This window comes from Coenobita brevimanus, chromosome 39, assembly GCF_032717465.1.
Source record: "Coenobita brevimanus isolate Jiangsu-jjx chromosome 39, ASM3271746v2, whole genome shotgun sequence".
Lineage (NCBI taxonomy): Eukaryota > Metazoa > Arthropoda > Malacostraca > Decapoda > Coenobitidae > Coenobita > Coenobita brevimanus.
The window spans coordinates 30,195,378-30,213,417 of NC_136992.1; the positions used below are offsets into that span (position 1 = coordinate 30,195,378).

Sequence of the window (18,040 nt, forward strand, 5' to 3'; positions counted from 1 at the left end):
ACGTGGGTTTTTACAGGGTGAAATGTGTATTGAAGTGGGTGAAATGTGCTGAGACGGGGTGAAACGTGTGTTGAACCAGGGTGAAATGTACTGAAACTGGGAAGAAACGGGATGAAACTGGGAAGAAATATGGAGTTTCGATTGCTGTTAACCCCCAGCCTCACCTGGTCACGAAACCAAATTTATATAACCGGGCAGTAGAGACACCACGTAAAATAGGTGCTGCCACGAGAAGGCTCTCCTCTCCAACTTACACTCTCTTAGTCTGTTCAGGAGAAAATACAGACCATCTAATCATGCAAAGTATGTGAAAGTCTGTTTGAAAATCCATCGGTGTTGCCCAGATCCGCCCACGATAGCAAAGGAAGATGTATTAAGTAATGTCCAAAGGCCTTAGGATGCGATCAAGATAGATGGAGAGAAATTTACGAAACTGGGAAGAACCTGCTGGCCTCATAAAAGTGAAGGAAGGAGGCGTAATTAATGTGGAACTTTTCTTTCATTATCTCAGGAACTATGGTGAATAAAACTTAACTTTAATTTGTGTTTCACTGACCCGTTATTATCAACTGTGTAAAGTCAGCCCCTTGACATCACTAAATTTTAAGTTCGGTTAATTCTTACTGCCCCAACACCATTCTGATCAACTTAGGAAGGACCTCTCATACTGAAGTGGTTAATGAAGGATGTATCTAACCCATACAGTTAAATGAAAAGACTCCTAAATAATATAATTGTCCAGTGGGAGTAAGATAAAAACGAAAATCCAAATTCTCATTGGTTAAGGACGCACCCTAGCACCTCTTCCTTAGCGATTTATTTTTGGATATTATTGGTTAATATCAGTTGCTACTAGCAATGCTAACCACTCAGTCACAGTGCTGATGGTGGTGACAGATGATAAGAGAATGAGATATTCGACAGTGATTTCAGAAACTATATAATGCGTGGTGTCCAAAAGCACATTATATCTATCTATCTATCTATCCGTCTACCTAGATAGATGTGTCTCGTTGCTACTTTTAGCTCCTGAACTTCTTTTACTCACAAATGACAACAACCAACTTTCAAAATTAGCGCTTTCGTCACTGGGCGTAAGGTTTAGATAGATTCATTTATCAAGTTTAATTATTTATGCATATGAATGTGAAATCTATATTTCAGCAATAATTTAACAATGCAAGTATGTTAGAGCTCTACTTTGGAGTCTACATTGATACTTAGCGTCATTGTAGCGCTTTGGGAGATTTAGCACTATTTCGCTGGATTTGTTTTGGCGGGTACTCTCGGGTTTGTTTTGAAACTTCACTGGACTTGTGTTTGTTGTATATGCTTCCCCGTGACTCATAAAGGAGGTAGGTAAGTGTTGTACTGTTGGACATTCATTATCTGGTAATTGACACTGAAGCGGTAATATTTTTGTCGACAGTCGTGCAGTTAATATTGCTAATGACGGCTCACTAGTTTGCATTGATGTTCTTTTCGAGTGAACATTACGAAAGTGGTAAGTTTAGTTTGTGTTTATCATATTTTCTTAATGATTAAGCTTGATAATATATGGATATTACTGGTAAGTCAAGTTTAACAAGAGCTAACCTGACCGTGTAAGGCACATTGACTATTTTCCTTCTTTCCCAAGGTCAGGGCTGGGCTGAAGAATGCCAAGGTTAGGACCCCAGGTATGTGGCTTTCGTGGCAAGCTTTGATGTTTGTAATATCCATAAATAAAGCTGCACACCAAATTATTGCCTTTTTTTTTTTTATGAAGAGATTTTATATGGTAATTCTTGAAAATATTTTCAAATATGCAAAATAAATCCTTATAGCTATCATTTTGAAGTTCCTGCATGGTTGAGAATGGATTTGGATATATACTAGCAGAGAAAATATGGGATTTGACGTGAGAAAAAGAGGTCATGATGGTGATGGTGATGTATTAATCATTTGTCTGCCTCCAGGTTCAGGGGCTGAAGGTAAGGCTGCCATTAGTCCAGAAAATTTAAAGTAAAGAGAACAGCCTATACTCGTATTAGCCTGTGCGTGATGGAAAATCCTTTGGTCACTTCTTAGACTTGAACCATGGCATGTAGACCACAGTATGCTTCAGCCTAGGTTCTCTACCAAGCATACCACCAAATGTCTGATCATGACCTAAACGAAAAAATAGTCTATCTGTCTGTCTATCTATTGCCAGACGCCATAATCCCGTAAGGGGTGGCCATTTGACTTTGAGGTATTTGAAAGAGAGAGAGAGAAAAAAAAAGTCTGCTTTTGTCCAGAGTCTGAAATTGTCTCTTTCTGAATGGAATGGAATTAGAAAAATTTTAAATGAATTAATACAAGTATGTAGAGTTAGTTTGGCTTTGTCAGTTTTAGAAACCAAAGAAAAGTGCAGAATGAAAAGACCAGTATATATAAGCCTCATAACCTTACCAAACCCAACCCTTAACATTTTATATACATGGAATGGTTTGATACAGCTGTTATTAACCTTTTATGCAGTACAGTGACCCCTCAATTATCTGACATAATGGAGCCATCAGTACATTTGGATATGGATGACGTCCAGATACAGAACAATACCCTTACCGTTCAGACCCTACCTATATGCACAGTACCCCTCCTAATTCTGGCAGTGTTCTTTGGTCTTTCAGGTATTTTGACATCAAACACACTTGGGAATATCTGATATAATGCTGGACATTAAGAAAACAATGCATAAGCAACAAAAATCCACGAAAAAGACAAGTGAAGAAGATGAAGGTTGCAAAAAGAATTTTAATAGCTACAGTACTGTACTTACCACCCAGTGAATGTCAAACAGGCATTGTAACCTGCTAGCCTGTACAGTAACTGGTGTACAGTAGGGTAATCCTGTGTGATCTAGTGGCTAGCATAATCACATAACAAATGTCGGAAAACTCCTCCTCTAACTGTTGGAGCTGGACAACGAATGGGGACGTGCTGTACCTGCCACTGAACACAGCGTCCCCATGTCCTGCCAACCAAGTGATTTTGATCATTTGGTAGGGAGGCAGCCAGCCATTTTTACTCAGCTGGTCTAATACCAGCGCTTGGCTCTAGAAGGTGGCTAGATGACTTTGAGCATTCAGTGAGGAGACACACAGCTATTTTTGCCCAGCTGGTAGCTCAGGGTCTATTACCAGCATGTGGCCAGAGAGGCCAGCAGGCCGCCCAACCGATATTTTGAATTTGTAGGCTGCAAAACGGGCCATGTTGGAAATTTTATGTTCAGATACGGACAAAGGTTTCGGATACTGACATGATAGATCCATCATAAACCTCTGTCACTATGAAAGGACTGTCCTGAATTGGTTTAAGTAGTCTGTCAGTAGCAAGAACAAAATAGAGAAATATTTTATCATCATGAGGAAGTTAAAATGAATGGATGAAGGGGGTTGGTCTTCATATAAACTGCTAAACTCAACACAGTAAGATTCCTTTTAAATATACTGTACACAAAACCTACATTTCTCTTTGGTCTTCCAGTAATGTAGGTTTTTACAGCATTTCATGCATCAGTGATTTACTTATATTCACTGGTAGTATTGCACTGTCAATAAGTATTTCAGCCATGATACAAAGCAAAATCTGATGTAGACATGATTTCAGGTTTTCCAGTGTTCTTTCAGTTATGGTACAGTATGGAACACTTTTTCTTGGGGGAGATTCATGGTCAGTTAATTTATGCCAATGTTTTGAGTAAAATTAGTGCTTGTGCCAGTCAAAATAGCACCATAGGAGTGGAGATGGAACTGCTGAGGAATGTATGTGGAGTACAGAGGGTGGATAGGATACGAAATAATGTGATTCGTGAAAGGTGTGGAGTGAGGAAGTCAGTGGACACCAGAATCGAAGAGAGTGTCCTGAGATGGTATGGTCATGTGGAAAGAATGGATAACAGTAGAGTGGTAAAAAAGGTATACTTGAGCGAATTTGAAGGAGGGAGGAGGCGAGGTAGGCCTAGGAGTAGGTGGAAAGATACGGTGGATGAGTGTGTGAGGAAGAGAGGTATGGAAGTCGGTGAGGCTAGGGAACTGACAAGAGATCGAGCTAGCTGGATGAATGTTGTGAGGAGAAGTGCGTGATCAGGGATTTTGGCACCCCTTGTGAGCATGGCAGCGTCCGGATTGACTCAGTCGGATATGCTGTGTGAAGCTGTGGAATGTGGTGAATGTTTTTGGCGTATCCGGTGGAGCCAGGATTCCAGGGGCATGAGTGATGAGTGAATGGAAGTGTGGCCTATTTGGATTGGACAAGTTTGTGCTGTCTGGACATTGCTACTCCTCACCCTGCCCTTGGGTGGGAAAGGAGGTCCGGGTGATGATGATGATGATGATGATGACAATACTTATCCATTGATCCCCTCAGTTACCTGATCTACATAATGGGCAAGGTAAGTTGGGTCAATAAAAAATGCTGGCTAGTCAAGATTGTGTAAGTTATATAGCTACAAACAATCAACCTCTCCAGCATCACATTCATTCATGCATTCTCTCATACTCATTTTTTGCACTCACTTTACTGTAATCAACGTATGGTAGGGAGATTACAGTACACGTACAGGCTGTGCATCTGGAACTAATATTACAGTTTGTTTCATTTTGTTTTTGAAGGTTCCAGCATGCTTGCATGCATCAGCCTTGGTCACCTAATGGCGGCTGTCCATGCTGCTCGATCTCTGGCAGCTTCCCTGTTTAGTTCCATATCCCTGAGATCTCACTCAATGTCTGGTCTGCCTCTTGCTACCCTACCCCTAACATTAACACTTCTCACTTTCTGCACCCAGTTATCATCCTCCGTCCTCTCCACATGCCTAAACCATCTCAATCTACCCCTCCTTATCACAACACCAATACACTCCAGTCCCATCCTACCTCTCAGCCAACTCTTCCATTGTAAACCTAGGCCCCCCAGGCCCTGCACTGAGGGATGCACTGCATATCCACCTGATCATTGCCATTTCTGTATGTGTGAGCCTGCAAAGAATAATAATAATAATAATAATAATAATAATAATAATATTATTATTATTATGGAAAGCCCCAGGAATTGATGGTGAAATGCTGAAGTATGGGGGAGAGATAGTAGTAGAATGGATATGGAAGATGCACAGATTGGCCTGAGAGGAAGGGAGAGTCCTGGAGGATTAGAAGTCTGGTATAATTATTCCCCTAAACAAAGGAAAAAGGGAAAAGAACTGTGTGGTAATCATAGGGGTATTTGTTTTCTTAGTGTAATTAGAAAAGTATATGACAGAATACTTATTGACAGAGTTAGGGAAATAACAGAGGAATTGGTTGGGAAGAACAGGAAGGTTTTGGGAAGGGAAGAGGTTGTGCTGATCAGATTTTCATTCTGAGGTTTTTAGTGGAAAAGTTTCTAGAGAAGGGAAAGAAGTTGTATGTAGCCTTCATGGATTTGGAGAAAGCATATGACAGGGTGGATAACAAGGAATGTGGAAAGTATTAAGACTATATAGAGTAAATGGGAAGTTGTTGAATGCTGTGAAGAGTATGTCTGAGAGGGCTAAGGCTGCAGTGCTTGTGGATGTTGGATTGAAACAGGGATGTGTCATGTCCCCATGGTTGTTCAGTCTATTTATGGATGGGGTTATAAAAGAGGTACAAGGTAGGTCAGTGGATATTGGAGTGGCCCTAATGAGAGAGGGCAGTTTTTAAAACTCCCTGTACTGTTGTTTGCAGATGATACTGTACTGTTAAGTGAAGATGAAGGGGAACTGCAGGGCTTGATGAATGAGTCTGGGAGAGTGGGTAAGAAACAGAATCTGAAGATGAATGTAGGGAAGAATAAAGTTATGGTCTTTGAGAGAAATAAGGCCACTGTATGTACAGTGAGACTGGATAAGGAGGAATGGAAAATGTGAGTAAGTTCTTGGGCAGTGCCATGTGGAAGGATGGAAGTTTAGAAGTTGAAGTGCTTGAAAGGGTACAACAGGGAAGAAAGGTTGCTGGTTCTCTGAAGACAGTGATAAGGAACAGGGAAGTGAGCATGGAGTAAAAAAGTTGCTGCTTGAAAGTACTGTGATACCAACCCTAACGTATGGAAGTGAAACTTGGACCTAGTTAGAAAGACATAAGTCAAGAGTGAGAGCAGTGGAAATGAGTTTTTTGAGAGGAGCATGTGGAGTTACGTGGAGGGACAGACTGAAAAATGAGGAAGTGAAGGAGCGTTGTGGTGTGGGATGTGGATGTGATAGAAAGCGTTGGGAGAAATACACTGAGAGGGTTTGGCCATGTCGAGAGAATGGAGAGCGAGAGACTTATGAGGAGAGTGTATGCGAATGAGGTGGAGGGGGGGAGAGGGAAGGGGAGGCCGAGGATGAGATGGAGGGATGGAGTGAAGTATATGAGAGGGGAGTGTGAGCTGGGAGTAGGGCAGTGAAATGGTATTGGACAGGATGACATGGAGGCAGTTTGTTTGTGGCCGCCTCTTATGGGAGTGAGGCATCTACCAATAGATAGATAGATTATCATCATCATCATCATCATCATCATCATCATCATCATCATCATCATCATCATCATCACTGTAGTATGCAGTATTTGACTGAAATATTCTCTTGCAGGTTGATGGATAATCCTGGGCATAGCTTGTTTAGTGGGGGCAGTTTACATCTAGATGGCTTCAAAACTCACCATCTTGAAGAGGAGGATGAAGAAGAGGAAAATAGAAGAAGAGAGGAAGAGGAGGAAAATAGACAAAGAGATGAAGAAATACAGAACTTAGTGGCTAATGAATTTGATGATTCAGATGATGACTACTCTGTAAATCAGTCCTATCAGTACAGTGTTCATCATAGGCAGGATAATGATGGGGCTGGGCAAGGTGGTGAGCATCTGGAGAGGCAAGAAGCACCCAAGGGTTCAGGGGAGGAGCACAGCAGACTTGCTGGGTTCAGGTGCACTACAAGTACAGGACACAGCAGCATTGTGGAGGGTGAAGGTGAGGTGGATCATCATAACAGCAGTGGAAGCAGCATCCCATGGAGTGATGATAGCCACCACAGCTTATCAAACATACCAAGACCATTTGCCCAACACAACGTTGGTCAAGTGCACAACTTGGCAGACCACAAGGGTGAAGCTCATGTCCTGGGACAGAATTATGAATGTTTTAGACCAACAGTGGATAGTAGTGAAGAATCATCATACATTGGAGGCAGTGTGTATCAGCCTGGTAATTACCAACTACAACCACTGGAAAGCAAAGACAGAGAGGTTCAAATAGACCTCAAGCTTCTGTATGATGCAAGAGGAAGGGAACTGGATAAATTGACATCAGAATTATCCACTCTGAAATTTGAAAGAGACAGAGATTTCAGAATGCTACACCATCAGATAAATCTTCTCAAGTCTGAAAATGAAAGTAAATCTGCCAGCCTTAAGCATGTGCAAGTACTGCTGTCTGATGAGGAGGGGAGAGTGAAAACCCTGAAGAGTGATCTACAGGAGCTCCATGATAAGCTATCTGTAACCCAAGATGAGAATAAGAAGCTACATTTTGCTCTTGAGACAGCACAGTCAACCATTTCCAGTTTGGAATGTCAGATATCAGAACTAAAAGCAGCAGACTGTCTCACACGGAATCAGGAAATGCATGAAGACTTTGTCCGCAAGCTTCAGCATGGGAATCAACAAGAGAAAGAGATGTTGAAAACAAAACTACAAGAAGCACATAAAGAAAATGAGGCATTGCAGCATGAAGTAAAGCGACTGAGGGAAGAGATGAAAAATCTTCGTAATGCTCACGATGAAGCACTAGTACAGAAAACAGAGACCGTGACAAAACTCAACGTGACGATTGATGCACTGAGGAAACAGTATGAGGAACTCCTTAGTGCTCATGATAGCCACCGGGCACTCGAGATGGAACTGAAAGTGAATGAACTTGAAGCCAGCAAGCAGAGTTTAGAAGTTCGAGTCCAAACACTAGAACAGGAACTTGCTAGAGCCAAGGAGGATCTGGAAGGATATGACACAGCCCTCAAATTGGGAATGTTTGGTGAGTTGATACCAGAGGAAGACTCAATGGTTCAGCTAGGCATCAAGAAAACTCTGAACTACGATGATAAACAAAGAGCTACTGATCCTGGCAAGAGAGCACAGCAAGAAAAAAAGCCAGATCATGAGGGAATAAACCTGAAAGAGGAGCTGAAGAAAAGCCTAATGATCAATAAAGCAAAACGAAATGAGATCAACTTGTTAAGGGAGGAGAACAGAGAGAACCAAAACAAACTGAGGAAGGCAAGCAGTGATTTGAAGGAAGCACACATCAAAATCAAAGAGCTGCGTGGGGAGTTGCTCAGGATGCAGACTGAGGCGGCAGAACGAGAGAGCAAAGAAAGAGTTGGTTCGGGTAATTGTGAAATTGAAATTATGGCCGAGAATGTTAATCTGAGAAAGGAGTTGGCCCATCTGCTTAACTCATTTAGAGACACAAAGTTCTCCTATGAAAATCTGAGTAATCTAATTGAGAATTTGAAAAGTCACCTTTCCCATGCAAATCCAGGAGAGATTATAGGTGAATTAAACATAAAGTTGGACTTGTTACTGCAACATACAGACTCATGTTTGAAGTCTGCATCAGAATCGGAGCAAATACATGAGGTAATATCAGAACTGAGAGAGGAAAACACAAAACTGCACAAAGAGCAAGCACTGTGGGAGAAAAGACTGTGGGATATAGAAATACAAGTGAAAGTTTCAAAGAATATGATTGAAGCTGCCTCAACAGATACAAGAAAAAGCTCTCAATATGAACATGCTGCAAGTGCTCTCCAGAAACTGCTTGAGGATCTGAATAACCTGGTAACTGTCTTAAAGGAGGAATATACTCGTACTAATAGTGATACTTTGATGTTGAAGAATGAGTTGTCTGCTTCTCTGTTGGAGCTGGAGAGGAAAAAAGTTGAAATAATAAAGTTAGAAGAGGAAATTAAAGTTCTAACCAAGAAGAAAGATGAAGAGAAGAAAACTGCTTTAGAAAACTGCAGGAGTACTTTCTTGAAGTTCCATGAAGAGGCAATGCAAGAACTGAAGGTAAAGATTAGAACAGAGTACGAAAGTATTGCCAACAACTTAAAACAGGAAGTAACCAGACTTGCAGATGAACTTAATAATACAAAGGAGCTGTATATTCAAGTCTGCCAGGAGAAGAATGAACTAGAGAAGCAATTGAAGAAGAATGAAGAAGCATATATCCAGGTTTGTCAGGAGAAGAATGAACTAGAGAAACAGGTGAGGCAGGCTGAGGAGGCAGCTTCATCACAGAGATCCCAACTGAACCAAGGGAGTACTCAGACACTTGCTGCAACGCCTGACTCTGGCGTTGCTGGAGACTCGCCCATTGGTAAGTTGCAGCAGTCACCTGTATACAGGAAGAGAATAGAGGAGCTTGAGATGGAGGTCATCAGGTTAAAGAAAGTTCAAGCAGAAGATCATAAGAAATTGATACATGAGAATGAGAATTTGCATATCCATTATAAACACCAGTTAGAAGAAGCAACCAAGACAGCAAAGCAAGAGGCAGACAAGACTGTTCAAGAGCTGGAAGAAAAATGCAGATCTTTGGAGAAAGAGAATGAATCTCTGAAGAGCAGATGCATAACATTGGAAGAAGAGATACAGAAACTGAAAGCCAACAGTACAGTTAGTGAAGGGAAGGAGGATTGGCAAGTGATCCTGGAACGGCATCAAAAGCGGCTAGAGCAAGAACGACAGCAGAGGCGATTAGACCAGGAAAGACAGGAGAAACGTCTGGATCAAGAGAAAAAGGAGATGAAGATACAATATGAAAACCTTATCCATGAACTCAGGAACAAGTACACTAGAGCAGACAGTTCCAAGTTGCTGGAGGACAAAGTCAAGGAACAGGAGGAGACCCTAATGCAGCTGCAAAACAAGGTTCGGGAGCAGGAGAATGATATACGAGCTATTACAAGTGAGCTTCAGAGGATGAAGGAGAGGGCAAAAGCAGAGGAAGAGTCCCACGAGGAGGAAGTGCGTAAACTGGTGGACATGGTGCAGGGTCTTGAGGCAGATCTGCAAGAGAAACAAGAGGAGAATAAGAATGCCCAGCTCACTCTCCATAAGTTCTTACAAGAGATAGAAAAGGGAAAGCAGGAAATGGAAGAGAAACTGCGGAGTGCTGAGGCTGAGGTAACTCGACTCAGGAATACCCATGAAAAGTATAACTCCCTCAAGGTCAAGTTTACTCAGTACAAAGACATGCACAGGAAGCAGAAGGAACACTATGAGGGGGAGCTGGAACGGTTGACTAGGGAGTTTAGGGAGTTCAAAGAAAAACTAATTGAAAATGTGGGAGAGTATATTGGGGAGGTACGTGAAAGAGTAGTTGTGTGTGTGGAAGGGATCATCGACATGCTGCGTGGTTTAGACAACATGCAGACTTCACTTGATGTCACACTAAGTGAGCTGGAACAGGTAGTAAAGGAGCTAAGAAACTTCAAACTTCAGCTGATTTGAAGATACCTGGTACCACCTCTATAGCAGAGTATAGCATGTGTATAATTATTTTATCTAGTGATATGTACTGTATATGTGAATACCTGTATTATATATATTTTTATATATTAGTACGTTTTCGTTTTCGTTTGTAAAGGCTCCAACATGCTTGCATGTGTCGGCCTTGGTCACCTAATGGCAGCTCTCCACGCTGCACGATCCATGTATATATTTTTATATATGAGCACTGGGTACCTGTATTGTATATATTTTTATATGAGTACCGTACCTGTAATGTATATATTTTATTGTAGGATTTATACATGAGTAACTGTTGTATATATTATTTTTTATATGTAGCCACCATACCAAAGATATATTTTTAAACTGATGCAACTGTGGATGAAACTTCACCAGCCAGAGAAGAGTACTATGGCCATCTCATCTAACTTTCATTGTGTAAGTACAGTACAGTACACTGTACCTGTTACATTTTTGCCATACAGTTGTCATGTCAGAACAGTGGTATTTATTTGGAAAGTACTGGGTCTGAGCAATACACTGCTGCTGTATGTTTTTATGCTGTATTTGTTTACTTATTGTTTTACAGAAGTCAAAGACAACTTTTCGGCAGTAGTGTTAATACAGTATTTGATTTTTTAGTGATTATTTGTTGCATAGTCACCCTGCCCTAGGGTGGGAAAGGAGGTCTGGATGATGATGATGATGATGATGATGATGATTTGTTTCATAGTCTTGGCTGATGACCTTTATGAATATTCATGAAAGTATTGTACGATGTGGGAGTGATAAGTAAAATAAGCGTAACTTATAATTTGCAAGATTAGAGGGGACAGTCTTGAATATTATATTTTATTTGTGATAATTAATACAGTACCAGATGTTATTTACTAAAGGTGATGTATTGTATGTGTCTTACTCTTGTATTACAGTAAAGGATGTCATTTGTTTGTTCATCAGCCACACTGAGCTCTCTGGAGGAGGGTTTCCAGAACAAGATTGAAGCTCTTAAGGTAACTATATGAATATGTTTAAGTGTTCTCTTAAATGGCATATGCCCTTCAGCATGTTGATGTACCATTTTATATTTTATTCTTGCTGTCTCCAGGTGTTATGAAGCTTAGGAGAAACTTCTTCACTTAGACTGGTTAAAATACAGTAGCTACAGTTGAGCCTTTGTTTACCCCTGCAATACAAGATGTCTTCCTTGAGCTGAATAAAATCTCTAGGTAGGAGTGAGAATTAATATAAACAGCTTCCTTGGACTGAGAGGATTAATTGATGCTGTTTATGACATATTAACCAGCATACAATAGCTGAATACTGTACATGCAACCAGTAGTGTTGTATAACCTTTTAGCTGAACAGTTATGAAACTTCCAAAAAGTCCATGTGATGTTGCCTTTTTTTTTTTAATTGTTTTTTTGCTGCTCAGTCCACAAGGATGTTGAAGAGGGACATCTTTAAATGGTGGCATAGATATAACATCAGCTCCATTGCCCTGTTGTATGAATGTTCCTCATCTCCCCACACCCATAAGGGAAGAGGGTGGACTGCAGAAGGGCAACTTCAGCCCGCAATACACTGAATTCACGTCCAGGTTTCGGTAAATTCCTACAACAAAAAATCCATAGTTATTTACAGAGAAATTGCCAACCTGTTGCTACCTACAGTATCTAGTTTATTTGCCAGTTTTCCCAATTTTCAATTCCTGTCATGATATTTTGGAACACATTGCCATCGTTTACTGAAGACTTGCCCTATTGTAGGACCTCTAAGGTCACAACACTGGGTAATATCATTGTTCAGTGTCCATTTATTGTAAAGAAGTGAGTTGCTGCTGTTGCCTCCAGTTGTACACGAGGCTGCATGTAGTGCTCTTCATTCCAAGTCTGTGAAAACTATGGTACAATATGGGATCATTGAATGTTTCTCTCTCTCTCTCTCTCTTCCAGGTCCACAATACTTTGCAGAAAAATTATCTGGCATTATTCTGTTGCTGCCTATATAAGTGATATGTAAGTTTTCCAGTTTACAGTTCCAGCAGTATGGAAGTTGTGATATTTTGGTTCACATCATAGACATACAATGAGGTTTGTACTGGGTCCAGATTCACAAACTTATCATCTGACTCTTATGATGTTGATTTTAAACTTGCAGGAAGTAATAGAGATGTGGGAACTTTCCATGCTCTCCTGTCTTTGCCCATTCCTGTTAAAGCAAAAGACACCTTATGGTAGTTTTCCTCTTGTAACTAAGAAAAGCTTAGTTTCTGAAGCACTGCTTAGTAATTCTTCATTACAAATGGTCATTGTTGGTGTTCTTTTTGCATTTAATTGCTTTGTAATTGCAGACCTGACACTGAGTGACAAGCCAAATGGTTTCCTGTACACCAGGAAACCATTTACTGTGCTGGGTGGTAACCAAATTATGGCACCTGGTTGTTTAGTGGGTAATTAAGGCACTCCAATCGGATTGAGCCTGTGTAGGCTTATACCCAAGGGGTGGTTGGGGTTCATTGCTCACGTAATGCCACTCAGGGATGAGTGAGGCTGGTCACTCTCATCTTAAATATCAGGACCAACTTGCCTAGCCCCGAGCTCCTACGTTCCTCATGCGGCAACATAGGATTGGATAATGGATGGATGTAATTGCAGAAAAATTGTGTGTTGAAACTTCATTGCTGCTTACAAGGGTGATTTGTCAGTTTTACCCAGTTAACAGTACCTACTGTATGGAAAAATTTGTCTTATTTTGGAGTGCATTGTTGACATGTAATGGTGACTGGCCGTATTTCAGTTAATAATATAACGAGGACTAATGTGTTACTCATCTAAATGTTTAAAATTGCTGCAATAACCTTTGCTTTGAAATCATTGTAGTGGAGAGTGTAAAATGTTATTTCTTGGTGTTCAGGCATGTAATTAACTGTGAGGTGGATAGGCTAATGATACAGTGGAGGAGTATGGAGAGAAAAGGTTAGGGGTGAATGATCTACAGCATGACCTAGCCTAGTATCATGTCATATATTAGGTCAGACCATCAGTTGTCAAGTATAGTTTGACAATTAATGTTGACTTAATGCTCTTCAGATATGTAATGACCTGAGAGGTGGATGGGCTGGGGACACAGTAGAGGACTGTGGCCAGCTGAGTGTGGAGGTGAATCAGCTACAGCGTGACCTGGTCTGGTACCGTAATATGCTGAGTCAGGCCAGGAAGGACCTAGCTGCTGCCCGCACACTAATAGAGCAGGTCCAGCAACTCTCTGCCCGCCTCACCCACATGAAGACCAACATGCCTTCCCACATACCACGGCCTGGTGGCCAAGCCTCACCACAGCATGACCATATCAAGAAGCCTCCAGTCCAGACAAAGGACAATCCACCAGCTAATGCTCAAGAGAAGGTAAGTGAGTGGAAAGGTCATATAGCAAGGTTGACCTGTAGTTTTAGTAGTAGTAGTGGTAGTTGTAACCCCAGGTTCATCTGAAATGTGATCCCAGTGGACTGCAGCTGAAGTTACCCCACTTCTTCAGTTCAGAGTTGAGGGACATTTATATTTGCATAATCAACTAGGCAGTGAGACTGCCCAGCAGTGTCAGTGCTACCATTAAAAGGCATGCCTCTCCAGAATCAAGGTTGATCTTGATGGCATTTAGTTAGAGGGAAGTTTATTAGCACTTGCAACTGAGACTGTGTTAGACTAACTGGCTGGCAGTGCCTGTGATTGGCTGATGTTTGTGTCATGGGTTGTGCCTAAGCAGAAGTGGCTGGGATGTCTCTCAATTCAGAACGTTAATGAATAAGTTTTCACGCAAATTCAGTAAAGTAGTAGAGAAAATAAATAATACAATGGCTACCATTGACCCTGGGAGCTAATCCTTTGAGAGAAGTGTGGCTGCAAACTTGGTAACTAGCCACATATTCATCACAGTAAGGCAGGAAACTCAGCCACAATTAAAGAAAGTTAAAAGTCAAGCTGAAACACATTGTTGTTGATGTTATTACTAGATTTTCCCAGCAGCATCCACCAGCTGATGCAGATTAATAAGCTGATTTATGGCACTTCATGTAGTTTCCAATTCAGAGAGAACACAGCAGAATGGGCAGCCTTGTTATGGGGATTTCTTAAGAAGAAGCATAGCATCATTTTTATGTATGTATATATATATATATATATATTTATATATATATATATATATATATATATATATATATATATATATATATAATATAAATGTATGTTCATTTAAGATATTTGATATTGCAGTCAGCAGCCAAGGTGGGACCTCAGAAGACACGGCAGGTCAAAACCGTTCACTTCATCACTGTGGAAGAATTTGAGTCAGTCCCCAAGTATGTACAGTACACTATTTCACCACTATTTCAAGTATTTAACAAATGTTCAGTGTATATGGAGTATATATTTCAGAGTTTGACTCGGTCCACAAATATTTTATGCATTTCATGACTAGTTCAGTGTCTTTGGAGTCTGTTGTTGCACTTGTTGTTGAGTAACCCTGATCTGTTGACTGAGCAGACCTATCAGCCTCAGACAAGTGAATGATGGTTGCCACCACCAGTGTTTCAGTGTTTCTGGTGCATTTTGGAAGTTTCATTCAGTCTCCTCTCCAAGTATGCGTATCAGGAGTATTTCAATGTGTCTGGCGTATGGATTTCAGAAATTTGTACCAGTCCCTAAGCATGTATTTCATGATCATTATCGTGTTCCTCAGTATTATGTTGTTTGGTGTATGGGTTTCAGAAGTTTGAAGTAATCCCTTATTACAGGTAGTCTTCAGTTATGTCATTATTAAGCTCTGACAAATCAACATCTTTTCTTCATTTAATGTGGTTTATAAGTAATTTTGAAATTAATAGTAATTAATTTCTCTTAATTTATTTGTTTATTTTTTGTTTTTAATTCTTATTGATGCAAAGCAATGTACTGCTTACTGTAAATATATTTCACATAAAGTAGAACTTTCCTTGTACACATCTTAGAGTTTAAGTGATGAGTGGTTTTATGTATTTAAGGGACACCTTCATGTGGTGGCACTGTTATGACTGGGTGCAAAGCTGCCATGTTAAGCAATTAACCCTCATCTTCCTCCCCCTTCCCTGAAAGGAGGATAATAAGATCGCAGGGGATGGGCAGCTTCAGCCTGCTGTCCACAAGGTTTATGTTCAGATGAGCCTTGACCCATAAGATCAACATTCTGCCTACTTCCAAAAACTTATCTGCCTGGCATCATAGTGTAGTCAGTAATCTGATCAACACATCACTTGCCCTTCCTGAATCCTTCCTGCTTTGCACACATCAGCTTTAGGGTGATTGCCATCACCCTCTCAGTTGGTACTTTACCATATGTCTTTCCCATCACTTTCAACTAGCAGATACCCTTGTAGTTTTCACATTATCTCCTGTCAGGCAGCTGCTTCTTTGATTACTACATTCTCTCCCATCACCCATTCCTTTAAAGCTATAGGATACTCTTACTTGTATCTAGGCAACTATAGAAGACTGGCGTATATTGTGGTGTAATTGTACAATCCTGTTTATTGTTTTATGGTTATGGTCAGGTACATTCGTGGGCGACTGCAGTATGACCAGGTGAATGATGCCGTGAGTGAGGTGAACCGTGCCCTGGAAGCAAAGTATGCCTTAATGGTTCGCCCTCGCAATAAACTCTCTGAGACCGACATGACCATTGTGCGTGCCTGCAAGTACCAGGAGAATCAGGAAACAAAAGGTGGGCATGTTGAACAGTGTTAGATTATAGCATACAATAAGTCTATCTATCTATCCATCTATTGCCAGATGCCTCAATCCCGTACGGGGTGGCCGCAAACAAATTGCCTCCACGTCGCCCTATCCCCTGCCATTTCACCACCCTACTCCCAACTCACATCCCCCTCTCTCATATACTTCTCCATCCCGTCCCCATCTCATCCTCGGCCTCCCCATCCCTCTCCCCCCCTCCACCTCACTCACATACACACTCCTCGTCAGTTTCTCACCCTCCATCCCCTCCACATGGCCAAACCACCTCGGTGTGTTCCTCCTAACACTTCCTATCACATCCACATCCACACCACAGTGCTCCTTTATATCTTCATTTGTCAGCCTGTCTCTCAATGAGACTCCACAGGCTCCTTTTAAATAACTCATTTCCATTGCTCTCACTCTTGACTTGTGTCTCTCCAACAATGTCCAAGCTTCACTTCCAAACGTTAGAGTTGGTATCACAATACTGTTATGTAGTAACTTTTTCACTTCCATGCTCATTGTTATAATTCATCATTTCTGTTTTTTATTGCTTATTAAGGGTCTGTTGCTACCTAGAAAGTTGATTTGGTAGTTTCCTTAGTCAGCAGTACCAGTTGAGGCTATGATATGAATTGTGAAAAACAGTGTTGGAAAACATCTCAGAATTATAATAAGGATTACATGTAGTTCATTTTTATAGTACCAGTGCCAAGAAGGTGGAGAGATATGAAAATTGATTGTGAGAGAAAGCAAGGTGTGGAAGGTAATGAGGCTGGGGAACTGACAGCGTATGAACTGGTTGAAGGAATTTTGTACAGAGTGAATGTCAAGGGCATGACACCTCTGTTCTTTGCTGGTACAGTGATAGTCATCAAATATAGTGTAGGTGATATATGGTATGAAGCATGTAAGTACAAATGTATGTGCCTGTGAGGTGGAGTTGAGATTCCGGGCTTGAGTGGTGAGTGAGTGTGATCCATTCAGTTTCAGACTGGAGTTATGGTGATGATGATGATGAGAATGTGTGTCCTGTGTCCTTTGTCAGGTGTCCATTTTGTGGTTGGGGATGACATTAAGCGCTGGAGTGCGCTGCGAATGGACTCATGTGGCCGCTCCCTTCTCACCATCTTACGTACTTTGAGGAGGCTGCGGGAAATACGTGGACCAGGCAACATTGTTCGCCTTGCTGCTGTCTAACACTTGATGGCTGTATCCTTGGAGCATACCCAGGATTTTCCATATCATATTCACACCTCTCACTTTGTATTGTAAGTTGGTAAATACAGCACCCATACATTGTTATTATTTGCACACAGTTTTGCAGGCAGATATTTTCATTAAGCCAGGAAGAACAGAATGGAGTAGTATATAGGTGAGAGAGGAGTAATCGGAGTGTTTGAAAATGTGAGAAAGGTATGTGAGGATTAAGTAGCTTGGAGAGGGTTGTCATAACCATCCCCTGTCTGGGGGTGGGAGCAAGACAATAGAGATGATGATGTTGAAGACCAGTAAACCATTGTGCCATGAACCTTCGTTTGGTCAGAAAGTCAGAAATTCTAACTTTCACTCACAAAGATGGCAGATATGATGACCCTAAAGATAATAAGGAAAAATAAAAGAACGTTTTCTTTACTAGAATTATCAGACATTACATTATACTGGGCATGATTCTTAAATGAAGCATTTTGTGTGTAATTATTTTGTATGTTATGTTTTGTAGCAGGTGGTTAATTATGAATA

At 41.0% G+C, this 18,040-nt stretch overlaps 2 protein-coding genes across 2 annotated transcripts; both read left to right on the top strand.

Moving 5' to 3' along the window:
- The first annotated feature begins 6,614 nt into the window (after positions 1-6,614).
- On the top strand, positions 6,615-10,529 carry LOC145396839 (uncharacterized). Its single transcript, XM_080270122.1, has 2 exons — positions 6,615-9,185; positions 9,249-10,529. Exons 1-2 carry the CDS (start codon positions 6,615-6,617, stop codon positions 10,527-10,529), a joined length of 3,852 nt encoding a protein of 1,283 aa, XP_080126248.1.
- An 894-nt stretch (positions 10,530-11,423) lies between these two features.
- LOC145396840 (SKA complex subunit 1-like) lies at positions 11,424-17,497 on the top strand. The gene is made up of 5 exons (XM_080270123.1): positions 11,424-11,542; positions 13,622-13,936; positions 14,801-14,886; positions 16,114-16,283; positions 17,346-17,497. Exons 1-5 carry the CDS (start codon positions 11,468-11,470, stop codon positions 17,495-17,497), a joined length of 798 nt encoding a protein of 265 aa, XP_080126249.1. The 5' UTR covers positions 11,424-11,467.
- The last annotated feature ends 543 nt before the right edge of the window (positions 17,498-18,040 follow it).